Source organism: Grampus griseus (genome assembly GCF_964374135.1).
Source record: "Grampus griseus genome assembly, chromosome: 1".
Classification (NCBI taxonomy): domain Eukaryota; kingdom Metazoa; phylum Chordata; class Mammalia; order Artiodactyla; family Delphinidae; genus Grampus; species Grampus griseus.
In genome coordinates, this window is record NC_139017.1 from 23039644 (window position 1) to 23057273 (window position 17630).

At 39.2% G+C, this 17630-nt stretch overlaps 1 protein-coding gene across 1 annotated transcript in view; it reads right to left on the bottom strand.

The window, feature by feature from the left end:
* Positions 1-1568: 1568 nt before the first annotated feature.
* Positions 1569-17630, bottom strand: part of ACBD3 (acyl-CoA binding domain containing 3) — a gene marked incomplete at its 5' end in the record, with an annotated part of 34562 nt that continues 18500 nt past the window's right edge. Inside the window, 5 exons of the mRNA XM_082657092.1 lie at positions 1569-3685; positions 7471-7755; positions 9667-9853; positions 13868-14042; positions 15782-15940. Coding sequence (XP_082513218.1) covers positions 3474-3685; positions 7471-7755; positions 9667-9853; positions 13868-14042; positions 15782-15940 — 1018 coding nt within the window. The 3' untranslated portion in view covers positions 1569-3473. The remainder of the gene's footprint in view (positions 3686-7470; positions 7756-9666; positions 9854-13867; positions 14043-15781; positions 15941-17630) is intronic.

The window sequence follows — 17630 nt, forward strand, 5'->3', positions numbered from 1 at the left end:
CACAGAAGAACATAGAGCAGATTGAAAGAACACAGTAGACCCATACCTACTAACAGGAAATGTTCTCCAAAACGCAACCTGAAATTTTAAGTGCAAAATGCAGGCCTTTTGAAAAACATGTTTATATTTCTGCATTTTGCCATGCCCCCCCCAAAGTTATGTTACCTTCATACTGGATATATTTAAATTAATGATCTTAGAAAAGGGTAAAAATTGTTATAATTGTACAGATATGCCAATAAAGAAAGGTTAAAAAAAAATCGGCATTTGTAATCAAATTTGTACTTGCTCTTTTCAGAAACAGACCGGCAAATCACCAGTTCACCATAGGGTTGAACTAAGCAACCACACACAAGCTTTCAACACAGATGAGTTAACTGCTCAGTTTACACGTTTACCCCATGTTTGGACTGCCTGAGTCCAAATGCCAATGTCAGTTCTGAAAAAGTCAGCCACTTAGTTTTCTGTACTAAATTAAGTACCCTAATCAATTTGCAACTTACAAGTGACCTGTCAACTAATAAACACAGAGCTAGTGCTTACATCTCTAATTACAAAACAAATCAAGCAATATAATAAGCAACTGAAAAAATGCAATAAACTCAAAATAAGGGTGTTGAAAGGACAATAATCAACTTGGTCTTAAAAAACTTTCAATAAGAAAGTTGAGGAACCCTAGGCAAATGTATGGAGATTAAAGTCCAATATTTATTCATACACATTTTGAAAAGTTAGTGAATGGAAATGAAATTAGGATTTGTGCTACCCCAAGAATACATGCATACATTTTTAGGTTGCTGACAGAAGTGCTGAACTGAGAAGAAGCTGGGGACACAAACAAAGATGGCTTTGGCTATAGACTACTGCACTCTAAGTCCCAAGGAATTATTAGCAATCATTTGCTATTTTGAACTAATTGTTTCTTCTCTTCCATAAAGCAGATGGTCAAGACTCGGTAGCATGGTTTCTAAGATGTGCTCACACATCAACAACTCTCCTTAACTGTTCCATGATCTGCCTTCATGGTAGCAACAAACTATACAGAAAGGAAGAAAAAAAGATGGTAACTTCATCTAGCCTCTCCAAATTTCCAAAGGAGAAAAAAAAATTGATGTCCAAGTGACCGTGCATTTCAGTGGGGTCATTTTTAGAATGGTTTGTGGCACTCCACATCACACTGACTGGGGCATGCCTCTCATTGCTGCTTCCCAGGCACCACACCTCAGGAGATATTTTAAAGGAGCATATTCCGTCTTCAAGGAACATGGTACACAAATGGTTTGGAAGGGGAAATACTTTTATAATGTCACTGTCAATAAGAAAAGTCAGCGCTTTCCCTTCCATCAAGAAGTCTGAAAAACTGTTAACCTATTTGAACAAACTAGGGTAATTCACAGCAGAAACGAAATAATTAGCCAGAAAGTTTGTTGTTGTTTAACTTTCTAAAACAGAAAAGATCATTTAAAACATTTCTTGTCCTACCCAAATGATGAAATACAGAACTAATGCTTCAAAGAGTAACTATATTAATGAAACATCAACAAGATACAGATAAACATTTTAATTGATTAAATATATTATTTTCAAGATCTTTTTGAAATCGCACTTGTAATATACTAACCAACAGCCAAAGGCAATAAAAAAGTTTAAAACCAAAAATGTTCTGACATGAACATGTGACAGGAATTGCTGCTATGTCAAGTAACATACACTGCTCCCAAGAACAATATTTTTGGAGGATAATTCATCTTAACATGTGCAAGGAAAAATCTGTAATCAAAGGCTGGAAGAAATATATATTAGTGCCTGCTTTTTAAAAGTTTATTTTACATTTTAAATACAGTGTTTTCTCATTTAAAAAAAAGCCAGGAAGTGCCTAACCCCAAGGTTTCTATACCATGTACACATGAGAGCTGATGGACAGCTTGACAAACCTTCTGGTGTAACAGTACGGACATCCATAAGCTGGGACTACTGAAATCAAAATTAAAAAACACACATTAAGCATCGCTTAGGAGAAAATAATCCAGTTTCTGAACAACCAAAAGAGAACAGAGTTAGATATGTACAAAACCAGGTACTGAAAAACAGAAAGAAATGCAGCACACAAAAAACAAACAGCCCCATATGTAGTGAATTGTATACACTGCAGCTAATCAATGGAAACCCTCCGACAAGAAGTGATTTGTGATTTGAAATTTTAAAAATCTAAGTATTTCAGTAATAACATATAATAACAGCATTATGTGTATATTGCCATCTTTGTGATTTTTCTATCTATACCACCCTCCCTTCTGAAAACAAGAATCTCCAGACGAGTCAATCACTTATACAAATTTGAGGCAATTAATCCATATTTGTTTTCAGTAAGGAAAACAAAGATGTACCTCTTTCCATCAATGAAGACATAATATAGATTAAAGCTATAAAAAAATTTAAGTACAGGCATACGCATTTCCAGCTCTTTCTCGTAATTCCCAACTGGAATCATGTAGGGTATATGCCTAAGTAGTATCAAATCAAAAGAAAACGGACTGTCTCTGGCAGTGATTTCCATATTAGTGCAATGTTATTCCCCATACACTGAGTTATATTTAAATGATTTTATATATTTCAATTCAGTAGGTGTCATTTTAAGTTTACAAAATCCCTAACTAGATGCTTGTGTAGAAAACAGTTTCAATTTGAGATGCTCTATAAAGCCAAATCAAGGCAAAAATGAATTAACTTTGCATTGCTACTGGTAGTTATGAATACCAGATTAAGAGAAAAGGGCCAAGAGTTTGTGGAGGCTTGCTAAGAGGGATGTTTGAAGTGTTCTATGCATCTTGATACTTCAATTATCAATCAGGTTTGAACATTCTATATTAAGATTATTCAGAAAATAATTATCTGTAACATAACTCCGAACTAAATAGCTGCACCCAAAGCAAAAACAATCTGGGTCATTCGGAACAAGATCAAGTTGAGGCAATTTCTTTTTCTATTATAATCCGTGAGGTCTTAAGTTTTTAAGTTTTAAAAATGGTGACCTTCGATCAAAGTCAGATGTACCTCATGTAGACTATTAACAAAGGATTTCAACTCAGAGGGCACTGTAAAGGAACTAAGTGCTCTCATAAAACACAGAGCAGGCAGCAATGCACTAACCATCAGCCAGGTGGGGTCAATGCTGAGCTATTTTATTTCGGAGACTTTAAAAATTTAACATGTAGCTCATGTAACGTCAGTATCCACTTGTGACTCTGCTGGTCAGCACCAAAGGGCTGGATGAGTCTGAGGAGTCCCTTTAACCCCAAAGTACTAATGCTCAAGAGTTTCAAGGAAATCCTGATTCCCAAGAAGAGTCACAAACCATCAGACCAAAATCAATAGGGTAAACACAGACTGCAATGCTCCACAAAAGTCAAAGGATATTTCCAAATTAAATGCCATCTTCTGCCCAACCCTAGACTCCAGACTCTGTAACATCTTTATCTAGTATAATAGACTCTGTAGTAGACCGATTTTGACCTCCACAAAGAGTAGGAGTTGTCAAACTTAAGGAGGTAGACTCCTCTCCCTGGATATTGGTGGCTGCCAGCATACACCTCTTCATGACAGTCCCGTCGGTACACAGGCACAATCTCGTCCAGTAGAGGCTTGTTGGCATTCTTTTTGGCTTTCTCTTCAGAACTGATGTTTTCTGTGAGAAAGAATAGAGACATGTCACTGTGAACAGATCCAGGAAAACCACATTTGCCTCAAGCATCTTAAACTCCATCCTTTCTTTGAGAAACTGCTCATTAGGAATTCTCTCAATCCATGCTACAACTTCTGCAGGCAAACATGTGTTGATTCCTTCTATACCTGAGCAGCTGCTATGTGTACCAAGCACTGTCTGGGCCCTGGAAGCCCAGTGGCAAACATCTGGTGGTGGCAGCAGTCAGCATCCTCTCTCCCTCTCTGTACTCAGACCATTGCTCCTATTTCTGAGCCCCACTTTTTCCCATCCACATCCACTCAATTCCTAATTCCTCCCAACAGGTGGAATCTCACTGATCTGAGTGAGACCACGGAAAATGTTACTCTGATCCTCCTCTTCTCAACAATATGAAAGTCCTCTCTTGTTTTAGGAAGGTGGGAAGGGAGCTTATGAGGACTATTATTTTCTATTTATCTGAAATATAAAGAGTAAAATGAGAAAACCACACTAGAGAGGTAGACATTCACAGACACTCTGAAAATTCAATTATTTTCACTAGGCCTGTGAAACCCAGGGATGATCTCAGTGGCAAAAAATAAGCTCTGATTCTAGGTTTGCCCCAGTTAATAGTTTTCTGAACTGTAACGATATGAGGTTAGGAAAAAAAAAAAAAACCTGTAGAAACCTATAGGAATGAGAACTATGAACCAGTTTAAAAGTTTCAGTTTAACATATTAAATATAAACAGCCTCAAGGAAAATAGATCAAGGGAATACTCAGCATAGATTTTAAAAGACTTTCAGGTTTACAACATGACAGAATGAATTACAGAGACATGAGTCAATTATGTGACGCCTGTCAATGGGCCACTATTAGGAATTTAAACCAGGAAGGTCTAAGAAACTCTCACAGTCTAGAGGAGCTTAAGGAGACGTAGTGACTGTAATGTGGCATCCTGGATGGGATCCTGGAACATTAGGAAAAATTAAGGAAATGTGAATAAATATGGACTTTAGTTAATAATGTATCAATATTGGTCCATGAACTATGATGAACATACCACAGAACAATGCAAGGTGTTAATAATAGGGGAAACTGGGTTGTCGGGTATATAGGAACTCTTTGTATTATCTTTCCAATACTTCTGTAAATCTGAACCTATTCTAAAATGAAAAGTTTATTTTAAAAAAGTAGATGAGGGCTTCCCTGGTGGTGCAGTGGTTGAGAGTCCGCCTGCCGATGCAGGGGACACGGGTTCGTGCCCTGGTCCGGGAAGATCCCACATGCCGTGGAGCGGCTGGGCCTGTGAGCCATGGCCGCTGAGCCTGCGCGTCTGGAGCTCGGCAACGGGAGAGGCCACAGCAGTGAGAGGCCCACGTACCACCAAAAAAAAAAAAAAAAAGTAGATGACACTTATAAACGGGCCCAAGTCAGATTTGCTTTATCACAGCAGTACTACTTGAAAATTAAATGTCCTCCATTTGCAAATGCGAAATACAAGCCATTCAAATTATACACTATTGCCCATAAGAATATCCATGAAACAGATTATCAGGCCCCACTAATTCAAGATCCAAATTTTGTTCAAAATCTATAAAACTAAAGGTTACTGGGATAGACGAACAATGCATCTTTCATCAATCTAAGCAAAGACTTGAGACCTGGAAACAATCAAGTGGAGAACTACAGCAGGATGATGGATTACCATTATGTTTTCTTCAGAGAAAACAAACTCCTCCATCTTTCTATCTTTCAAGACCTAATGGAGAAAAACTAAAGCAACAAACAAAAAAACTGGACTCCTCTTCCATCTTAAACCAAGCTAAAACGACCCCCTATAAAATAAAATACACAGTGTGGATAAGACATGGTGGCACAGTAGCCTCCATAAGGAGGCATATGGCTAAAAGCCATTTGTGAGATAAATCTTCAAAAAGGAGACAGGCTCACTCTTAGGAAACAATCCTGGGGAGCAATAAATCCTCAGTGTTGCACTTTTTTTTTGTTTTTTTTTTGGCCACACCACACAGCTTGCAGGATCTCAGTTCTCTGACCAGGAACTGAAAACCCGGGCCATGGTAGTAAAAGCCCGGAATCCTAACCACTAGGCCACCAGGGAACTCCCCTCACTGTAGTTACTGTTAATGTAGAGGTTTTAATGGGTTAGTTTTAGTTGCAAATCATTTTATGATTAGGAACAGCACAAGGATAGGTAATGCTATTTTCCATTTGAGGGCTATCATACATTAGAGCAAAGGTCAAGGATGTCTTACCTCTAGTCAGGAACTGGACCCCAGGCATTTTTACCAGTGCTCTTCCCAACAGCAATAACCCCAAAATGATAATCAGCTGAGGGCTCAGACTAGGAAGTAATCTCCTTTAAAAGCTACCTGGCTTACAAGCCAGGAGAAATATATTACCTCAACCCATTTCTTAACAGAGAATTCTTCTTACTATTCACAAAGTACAGTAATTTGCACATGCAACAAAAACTTCCCTTCCCTTGACAGGTATACACTAATATGTATAAAATAGATAATAAGAGCCTGCTGTATAAAAAATAAATAAAATTAAATTTAAAAAGAAAAAAAAACCAAACTTCCCTTCCCAAACATTTGCAAACCATCTGATTTTAATGAGTCCCCATGTGCATCAGAAAGGCTAGTAAATGGCTTAGTTACTGGTCCTGATGTTGCTGAGGGGCATTAAGACAATGGTAGTGGCACCTGCCCTGCAATCTCAGGTCTCTCTCTCACCTTTTCTTTTTTTTTTTCCTCATTCTTACATTTTTTTTCTTTCTGGTTCCGTTAGTAGTATTTATGGGCAATGCTTTACCTTGCTGGTGGTACTTAGAAATAAAGATTTGCTGAAAACAAAATGCCATGTAAGACAAAGTAGCTCCTAAATGACACTGGCCCATGTGTGTGTGTTGCCATACACGACCTTAAAGGGCCTAGACTGTCTTGGTGATGTAACTGAACTTGTATATCAAAAGCTGATTGAACTTTCAGCCCCGCTCCATGCACCTTCCAACAACTACCTCTTTAAACATATCCCAATGGAGTCTCTGTGATTACCAACACTCTTCAAGAATAAGCAGTTTGTTTACAAGTCACCTAAAAGGTTAGTTAGGGCCAGAATTGAAGGTGCTTTTCCATTCTCCCAGTCAGGGCACTCTTTCCATATTACTCTCAGTCAAGTTAACAAATACCTAAGTGCTTACTAGGTGTGTACAAAAGCCCTGCGTTCTAACCTTTCTGGATAACAAAACTGAAGAGACCATCTTCTCAATTAGTAAGCAATACATTTCACAACCTACTTCCTAGACCAAGATAGTTTAGACGGTCATTGGAAACACTCTATTTTGTCTAGTTAGAGAAAATAAATCTTAGAAAAACAACCTAAAAAGCTGATATCAGAAATATAAATTTAAATAAATTCCAGAGTTGGCAGAATTTCTTGCTTGCTCTTCTGAAATTTTTCAAAATGGCCTTGCACATTTGGCTTTTCAACACACAAGGCTGGAAGTAAAACAGCATTCAGAAAGCGGTAAAATAAACTGTCAAATAGACCTTCCTGGTGTTTAAAAAAATTCACGTTCAGGCCCCAGACCCTTAAGAGGCTAGTTTCTCTCACAATCTTTTCAGCCCAATGTCCCACTAACGAAGCGACTGATTCCCGTCCAGGAAGTGTTAGTTAGGAAGCATATGGCTGGCTGACATCTGAACTGCTAGCATTTTTGCCAACACACAACCCAGCTACTAAATATGGACCAATGGCTCTACCTTCTTCCTCCTCGTCGTCATCGCTGGACTCACTGACATGCACGCTGACAGCAGTGTTTGGAGAGTCTGTCCATTCAAAATACACCCCAAACCCAATGTCATAATTGTCTGTAGCAAATTCCCAAAACAGATATGATCCTTCTTCATGGGTGGGTACTCGAACAGTGACTACTTCTCCTCGGCCCACTGTAATCACAGAATCCGCATCCTGCCGAATCTTCTCTTTAAAGTCTTTGATCTGGGGTCGTGTCCACATGGATGGAGCTGCTATTACTGGAAGAGATTCTAAAGGCAACAGGAATTACAAAGGCTAAAGAGGATGAGCCTTCACCAGTAGGCAGCAACATTTGCACAGGATGACCTGCTCAGACACATGAGGGCACCAAGTGCAATCTGGTCTACCTCAGATTGAGGACTTTAAAAGCCTCCCCATGGAAGTCTCCCCGCAAATTACTACATTTAACAATGCCACAGGTATTTAGAGGTCATCATACCACTTTAAGTAATAAATGCAATCCATAGTCTTAAGGAGGATTTTTCCCAACACTCTAATTGCATAAGGGCATGACCATGAAGAATGACCTTGGAAACTTCCTAGCTGGAGATAGGGAAACATGCTAACAAAGAAGAGAGATCTGAACTTGAAATAAATTCATTTTTGGATGTGAACAAAGAGAGGTGGGCTTTGACTTCAGTCTCTCTGTCAGAAAAAAGTCTTGACCTCAGAGTAAACCAAAGTTCTAGGGGAGGGGCTATTCTAAAAGAACTCAAAGAAAGAGAAAAACTTGGATAGGAAGGGAACCGCTAGCGACTGAGTAAAAATGGGTGAAGTCTTGTTACTGAGCAGTATCTACGTGTACTCAACAGGTTTTCCAGAGTTATTCACAGAGCCTTTGACAAAAGATTCATTTGAAAATACTGGTGAACTCTTAATAGGGAAAAAAAGGGGGGGCTGTGTGAACCAAGGTATTTCAAGGTCTTTTCTGAAACTATTTTCTGTTACTTGTTCTAAAAAGAACAAAGAAGAACTGAAATCAACTTTCTTATGAACCACATCACCATCTCTGATCACCGTCACTGAAATGTTCTCTTCTTCCTTTTTACTTAGTGAACTCTTACTCTTGCTTCAGATCTCTCAGCTCAAGTGTCCCTTCCCCCAGGCAAACCTCTGGTGACCTCTCTAACTAGGTCATATCCCCCATATTATGTGCTCTCACATCATTAATAGACCTTTCTCTCCAGCACAGTACCTACCATAGCCACAATGCTCATTTTATGTGTGTAATTTTGTTTCACCACTGTAGCCCAACACTCAGAAAATCTTCAACCAATTGCTGAATGAATGAATGAGCTGTCCATGAAAAGGTAAGCAGACCTTTGAAAACCTAAATTCTTATTGGTAACATGGTACTTTTGTCTCAAAAATATATTGTAAATATATGGTAGCCAATCTACAAGATGGCCCCCAGTGATCCTCTCCTGTGGGTATTCATGTACTTGTAAGGTTACCACCCAAAATGCATCAGGACCAACAGAATATGGCAGAAGTGCGGATGTATTACTTCCAAAGCTAGGGCATAAAAGACACTGACGCTTTTGCCTTGTTTTCCTTTGCATCATGTGCTCTGGGGGAAGCCAGCCACTGTGTTGAGATCACTCAAGCAGCCATTTGGAGAGGCTTCATGGGGCAAGGAATTGAGGCCCTCCTGCCAACGGCCAGCACGAACTTGCCAGTCATGGGAGGGAACCACTTTGGAAGCAGAGCCTCTAGTCCCAGTCAAGCCTTCACGTGACTGCAGTCCCAGCCGACATCTTGACTACAACCTCATGAGAGACCAGAGCCACCACCACTCAGCTAAGCAGCTCTCAAATTTCTGACCCGCAGAAACTGTGAGAGATAATAAATGTTTATTACTTTAAGCTGCTAAATTCAGGTACAGTGTGTCACACAGCGACAGATAACCAATATATACAACAAGACAACCCAAAGTGTCCAAAGGACATCTGATTTGCTCTTCTAAACTATTCAAAGAGTCACCAGAAGCACCAGATTCAGACTAAAGAGTGAAAAAGCATTCAATTCTCACAAATATGTAATTGCTCTCAAAAGCAAATTAACCTGACTTCCTGACTTTTGCTTTTCATGAAGTCTGAATTACAGCATGTGGATGGAAGAGCACATATGCCAAACCATACCTTTTGGTCCATTCTCCAGGGCTTCTTCTGCAGCTTCTGGTTCAAGCTCTTTTTCAGAGTTGTCAGTGTGGGTTTTGGCCTGTCCATTCACTGACATCATATCACTTGGCGTAGTTGTATTCACTTTTGATGATGCAGGCAAAGAAGCCCCAGCTACTGCTACTTCCTGTTGTTTCTGTAATGCTGCCTATAAGTCAAGAAAAAGTGAAGATACACTGACCAGGAGGGCTAATAAACCGGACATTTGCCCTGAAATGCATTCTGACCCTATGTTTTTGCCCCATCAAGTAGCTCCAAGAAATTACTAATAAACTTTATCAGTTTTTACCCTATCTATAATGAATATTAGTATCACAATATCAAACTGATAGCTAAAAATGTCAAAATATTAACGTGGACAAAAAAACTGTAACTGAGGATCACATTTTTGTGACCTGAGGATCACTAGAAAAACTAACCAGGAAAAATTAAAGTAGGTAGAAATAATCAACCCAAAATAAAATTATTATAGGTAAAAATTGAACACAGTAACATCTGTTCTTAAAATTGATAAAAGAAAATCTTGATAAAATTCAGATACATAAAATTTGAATCAGAAAAATTAAACTTGGTAGAAATAAATGGTCACAGAAGAAAATTCATAAAAGCAGAAGCTGTAACTGGTGAAACCTGATAAGGGCCCCGAAAGTAACCAACAAATCAAAATATGGACAAAAGTAATCAATAAATTAAATCTTCACTGTAAACCATATACAGAAAAATTCTTATCACGATTAAACTACAAACTGTTAATCATGTAAAAAATATTGACCTAAAAATTAAACAGGCTTATAAAATGGAGTCTGAGGTCAAAAGACTTTCTTAGGGCTTCCCTGGTGGCACAGTGGTTGAGAGTCCGCCTGCTGATGCAGGGGATACGAGTTCGTGCCCCGGTCCGGGAAGATCTCACATGCCGCGGAGCGGCTGGGCCTGTGAGCCATGGCCGCTGAGCCTGCGCGTCCGGAGCCTGTGCTCAGCAACGGGGGTGGCCACAACAGTGAGAGGCCGAGTACCGCAAAAAAAAAAAAAAAAAAAAAAAGACTTTCTTAATGAAAAGTCATCACTGTTTACATAATTATGATTAAAATATGTATATTCATAAACATGAAATCAAAATGTCCTCTGAGTCAAAATGGAGAATAAAAACATCTTAAATCTCAAGGACAACTACTTTAGGGCATTCCTCTCCTATCAAGATGAATAAATATTAATACTACTAGAAATGCCTAAGTATTACTTGAGTAACTTTTGGGGGAACTGTGATGTACATATAGAAAAGTATACAAATCATAGATGTACAGCTTGATCAATTTTCATTAGCCAAACATACACATGTAACCAACGCCCAGATCAAGACATTACCTGTGGGTCTTCCCTGGTGGCGCAGTGGTTAAGAATCCGCCTGCCAATGCAGGGGACATGGGTTCGATCCCTGGTCCAGGAAGATCCCACATGCCGCAGAGCAACTAAGCCCGCGAACCACAACTACTGAGCCTGCCTGCTGCTACTACTGAAGCCTGCGCACCTAGAGCCCATGCTCTGCAACAAGAGAAGCCACTGCAATGAGAAGCCCGCGCACCACAAACAAGAGTAGCCCCCGCTCGCCGCAACTAGAGAAAGCCCGCGCACAGCAACAAAGACCAAACTCAGCCAAAAAATAAATAAAATTTAAAAAAAAAAGATATTATCTGCATGTCAGAACCCTTCCTGGTACCCCTTTCCAGAAAGTCCCCCAAGGGTAACAACTATTCTAACTTGTAATATTACAGATTTGGCTTTGCCTGTTTTTGAACTTTACATACATGAAATTGTATAATATATGCTCTTTTTTGTGTCTGGCTTCTTTTACTCAACATTTGTTTGTGAGGTTCATCACAAGTAATTATAACTATTTTGTTTGTTTGCATTGCGACAGGATATGCCACTGTGAAAATACAAAATTTATTTATCCAATCTACTGTTGAGTATTGGGGCATTTCAGTAACTTTTTAAACTAAAACACTAAGTTATAATAAGTAAGCATACATTTACAACAGTTAAAAAAAAAGAAAGAAAACATAGGGAAAAAAGCCTTTATAATATAATTTCATGGTTTAGGGATAATGATATATTTTGGCATATCTGTATATACATTTCATTTAACATATCATTTACAAACCAGTTATTTAAACAGCAACGCCTCTCTCTGCTGCTAGTGCAGGTTGGCAAAACACTTAAGAGTTTAAAATACCTTCTTCCAAGGCCTAGATTCTCAGTAATTTCCACATCAGTTTTCTAAAAGAGTACCAGCTTCAAGAAAAAGGGCATATAACCAAAACAAGTCAGCACACTCAGAACATTCACTGCATGACAGGAAAGCAAAAAAAGCATTTCTGTTGATATCAATTGGTCAGCTCAACTGGTCCCTCTCCATTTCAAGCCTTTCTTGAAACTCTCTAGCAGAATGAACAACTCCCTATCCCAGGATCCCACTGCCTATGAATATACATCTATTACATAAAATAGACTGTAATCATGTATTTACATAATCTCTCTTCTATACTCCAGGAAGTTTTTAAAAGAACAGAAAGGCACAGGAACAATGTAACAAACACCCATGTAACCACACCCCCAAATTAACAAGTGTTCCCATTTTGTTATTTTGCTCAGTATTTATATAAAAATTAATACTATATGGGACTGAAGTTCCCCTTGCTCCTTCCCCAGTCCCTCTCCTTCTCTCTTTCCAGAGACAACCAATCAATTTGATAAACTTGAGTTTGTTCACTGCAATCTAAACTATGGCTTTCCAATTCTGTTTCAAAGATTTTTGGTTTTCCCCTATATGACTGACTTTGCTATGACTAAGTGATAGCAACCTATAAGCAGGACAGTGTGTAATGAGCTAGCCTATTAAAAAATTATCTCAACGTCCATCAAAGAAGCAGGAAACGGGGAATGACATGCTAAAGTAGAAACAGGCTTTAGAGGACAGAAAAGAAATCCCTCCAAAATACCACTTATCTTGTAACTCTAGTTTGACATCCTTTTCCTCTTCTCATGGATTATACAAAACCTGCAGTGCCTTTTAGCTGCTCACTAAATGCTAAAGACTCAGGGGAAAACGTATTTTAGGTGAGGATATTAATTTTCAAGGAATTTAAAGAGCTTGGCAAAACAACAAAGATTACTTCACCTAACAAGAAATATGGAGCAACTATAATGCAACACTTCTTTTTTTAAAAAAAAAACATTTTATTAAATTTACAGAGAAACATAGTTTGTGTTTTTTGGTTTTGTTTTGTTTTGTTTTGTTTTATTTTGGCCATGCCGTGTGGCTTGCGGGATCTTTGTTCCCTGACCAGAGATTGAACCTGGGCCCCTGGCAGTGAAAGTGCCGAGTCCTAACCACTGGACCGCCAGGCAATTCCCTGCAACACTTTACTTCACTCAGGTATTTGGACAGGTAGTAACTGCTTTATAAGTGAAAAATAATTAAATACGTAAACTTAGCTACGTTAACTTTAAGGAGGCATTTTATGCCTCTGCAAGACGTAAAAAAATGAATGTAAAATCAGTTATCTTCCCTATGTACCAAATACTTTCACAGAGTAACTATTTTCTCATTTTATTCCTCTGATAGTCCTGTAAGGTTAACAAGACAAGTACCAGGATTTTATAGCCCATTCTTACTGACTGGGAGAAAAGGCGGAAAAATCAGAGCAATAGGTAACTTGTCTGAGATCAAACAAGATAATGGCGAAGCCAGGACAGAATCCAAGTGGTGTGTGACCTCCAGTCGCATGTCCTTCCCCTAAACCGCATATTCCTATGTGGAAGCAAAGCCTGTGGGGGCACTAATCACCCAAGTCCTCATGGTTCCAGGACAACTATTAGAATCTACGTCAAACTCACTGGAATAACACTAGGTCCATACAAATCCCAAATATATTTATGACGATATAATAGTGGCCACTTCATTTATTGCTTCAATATCATATGCTTCTTTTCATAATTGCCAGTGCAATGTTAAAATCTCCCTTAATAAAGGTCATCTAAAAGTTATGTTATACCTGAGAGGCTAACTAATGCAAAATTCATCAGCAACTGTTAAAAAAGAACTTGCGTTCCAATGAAACTAAAAACCCTGTCTATGGCTGAATTCGGGGGTTATCTATCGTACCTGTTGCTGTGCAAGCTGGACTTGATACAACTGCTGCATATATTGCTGATAGTGTTGCTCCTGCAACTGGCGGATGAGAATTTGCTGCTGTTCGTAGTTCCCTGGATACTGTTGGGCTGCATACTGCTGGAACTGCACGGCAGTCTGCGAGTTTAAAGCTGCCATTATCTGCTGCCTAAAAACATTAAAAAATATACACTAGTCTGACTACAGGAGATTGATTGTTCATGACAAAATAAAATGTCCTTGTTATTGATTTTTATAATGCATAACTCTTAAAAATGACTAAGGTAGTAATGTATACCAATCAACATGTGTCCTAGGTCCAGAGAAAGAATAAGAAAATAAACTTGGCCCCTAATCTTTCACATAGGTTTTTCAAGGAAAATTTGGGATGAAGAGGGAGAATAAGCATATCATCATCACCACCATCATCATCACCATCATAACTGCTAACATTTATTGTGCCCTTACTATGTGCCATGCAGTGTTCAGAGCACTTCCATGTACTAACCCACTTAGTTCTCACAACCACCCTCTGAGGTAGGGTTTCACAAAGCAGGAAATGGAGGAGTTCAGTAACTTGCCCAAGATTACACTGCTAGTAGATGCCAGAGCCAGGATTCAAGTCTAGGAAGTCTGGCTCCAGCCTATACTCTTTAAACATGATGTTGTAAAAGGATGGGTTGTCATCTATGGCAGCGATGAGATATTTAACTGTTGGCCATGGTTTCTCTACCTAAATACATGAAAAGGCAGAATAGCTAAAAGATGTTACAGATGGCTCTGGTAAGAATAAAGAAAGCCAGTGAAAATCTGAGTGCCCTTGGCATTTAATGTAAAGCCTGCCTTAAAGAGGAATACTGAAGATAATAACTGGGCACACTTGGTTTAGAGATACTGATTTCTGTAAACTATTACTCTTCTTTTTTTTTTTTCCAGAGGAACCACATGCTTAACTCAGTCATGTGACCAAACATAAACACCTCAAAGCCATCTCTTAACAGATAATAACAAAGCAGAATCTCACAAACTCCTGAATAGAACATGACACTGGGTCCATCTAGGGCACCCCTCTCCCCTCAAAAAGAGTAGCAGTCATAGTCTCTCTCCAAGGCAGACTGAGGCCCTGGGTCAGTTTGAAGCTTTTCTGAGGAACTACTCAGAAATAATGGGGAGAAAACAATGGATCCACATGTCCTCTGGTTTAATCTATATTCCATGCCACATCTAGAACCCTAGGCCTTCTTCCCAGTGTTTTATGGGCGTTAATCCCTTTCTCCTTATTCCCACAGCTCCCTCTGGAAGAATCAATCCCTTCTGAGACAGCTGCTTTCACAGCCCTTACTGAATAAGAAATGGCTTCAGCTCCCAAGTTCTGTACTAGGAGACTAGGAACAGACACCTGACACAGGCTGAACCAACTAGAGCCTTTGGCCTGGGAATTTGTAACTGGGTCTCTCATATGCCAGCCAGTCTCTGTCAGATGCATGAAAACAAAGACCACATAAATCTTGGCTAGGACAGCCTTGCATATGACAAAGCAGAGTGACAATTTGCAGAGAACAGGAAGAATGAAACAGAGACATAGCTGAGAGAAGCAAAGACAAGAGACTGTGTGGACCCAAAGACAGAGAGCAAGCAAGCAACCTCAGCTCCTATTCTAGTGCCTGGGTTCTGGGAGCAAATTCCAAATCCTTCTAATACATTCTTCATTCGCAACCAAATGATGCTTAAGATGAGGCCTTCCTTGGTAATACATCATTGGTACAAATGGCAAGCAGCTAATGCTGGTCGACTTCCCAGTCAAACAAATCAGAGAATTATTCCAAGGCACACAATGGTAAACGGTCAAGCACAACAGTGTGGCAATCCATTGCTCGCTGTGAAACACAAGCCACACAGCACGCGTACTTTTGCTGCTCCAGCCGAAGCCTCTCTTCTTCTATCCGCCTCCTCTCTTCTTCCTCCCGTCTAAGCCTTTCTTCCTCTTCTTGCCTACGTTTCTCTTCCTCCTTTTGCAGACGTTCTCTTTCTTCCTCTTCACGCCGCCTTCGCTCTTCCTCCTCCTTCCTACAAGGTAAAGGACAGAGGGAATGAACCCTAAACAAAGAATCCCGTTTAAAAATAATTTAAGACTCTTTCCCAGTGAAGACTGACACAAGCTTTTTAGAGAATCATGTGATAATTTTATCACAATTTGAAATACATATACTTCATGAGGAGAAATTTATCATATGGAGTCAATCTCAAAATATACAGATCACAGCAAAAACAATGACTGCTTCACAGCAACAGAAAAAGGAGTCCATCAGTAAGGTACCACTTAAAACATTACGATACCCTGAAACCTTCCTTCTAAGATATGCTCACAGCACCACAAGTTTTTCCTTCATACTACCTGCTGTGGTTGAAATTAAATTTGTGTGATAAAGTTAGCAATACATCTGCCTTACTCATCAAGTACATGCTCCATAAGGGCAGAGACTGCCCATCTCACACTGCTATATCCTCAGGGCTTACCACAGTGTGGGAAAGAATAAGCACACAATAAATGTGTAGAGAAATGAATAATCCACCCTGAAATGCCAAGTAGCCATAAAAAAAGAATAGGACTACATGGCCCAATATGTAAAGACATTTAATATATATGTTTAATGGAAAAAGCAGGTAAATAAATAGAAGAAGGCCTGGAAAAAATATACCTTAAATCTGTCCGCTATTGTCTACGGAGAGGAGAGTGAGACTAAAAGCAAGGTGGGAAGGAAGGTTTTCAGTTTGTGCTTCATATACTGCCATAAATGGAAAATCATTTATATTGCTTATATTCATGTATAATTTCTGAAATTAAAAAAAAAATTAAAGCTTTTAATTTAAAAAAAGAAAAGAACAGTTGGGGATCTAGGTGCAGCCCTTACCCAGCTCTTGCTCACCACCACAGCCCCTCTCCCGAGGGAGAGCAAACTCTGTTGCGCTAGGAATGGAGGCCATATAGGCTGAGAGTTGTGAGGAGTGCAGGGAGGTTGAAGATGGGATGAAAGAGAAGACTTCTGAGGGGTCTCAGAGGAGACACCATTTCATGGCCCTCCATGAGAAGTGCGTGCGTTACCCCTTTTCTCCCCAAACTTCTATAAGTGATTAACACACCAGAGCCACAACCAAGTCTCAAACTACAGCAATAACATGACCTACTTTTTATATGTCACAGATAGTACACAGGGCAAGATGTTCCATAAACCAGAGCTTAAGCTTCAGGAAAGAGGAAGTCTAGTCTTAAATGCTTTAAAAGAATTCTACATGGACCTCATCTCATGACAAAGGTGTATTTTTAAAAGGAAAAATACAGTTTTACATGTTGAGTAGTAACTTAAGTATTCAATTTATCATTAAAAAAGAACTTAAGGGACTTCACTGGCGGTGCAGTGGTTAAGACTCTGTGCTGCCAATGCAGGGGGCCCGGGTTCAATTCCTGGTCAGGGAACTAGATCCTGCATGCTGCAACTAAAAGAGCCCACATGCTGCAACTAAGACCCAGTGCAGCCAAATAAATAAATAAATATATTTTTTTAAAAAGACCTTAAAAAGCAATATATACTACTTCCAAAGACACAGCTACACCTCAGTGATCCAATATCACTACACAATGGACTGCAGCACATAAATCAATTCCAGTAAAGGAACCTCATTCCATTCTCATAGGAATCAAACTTTTTCTCTGGCTAAAAACTATCTTCCTTTGGATAAGTATCTTCTGGAAATGTAT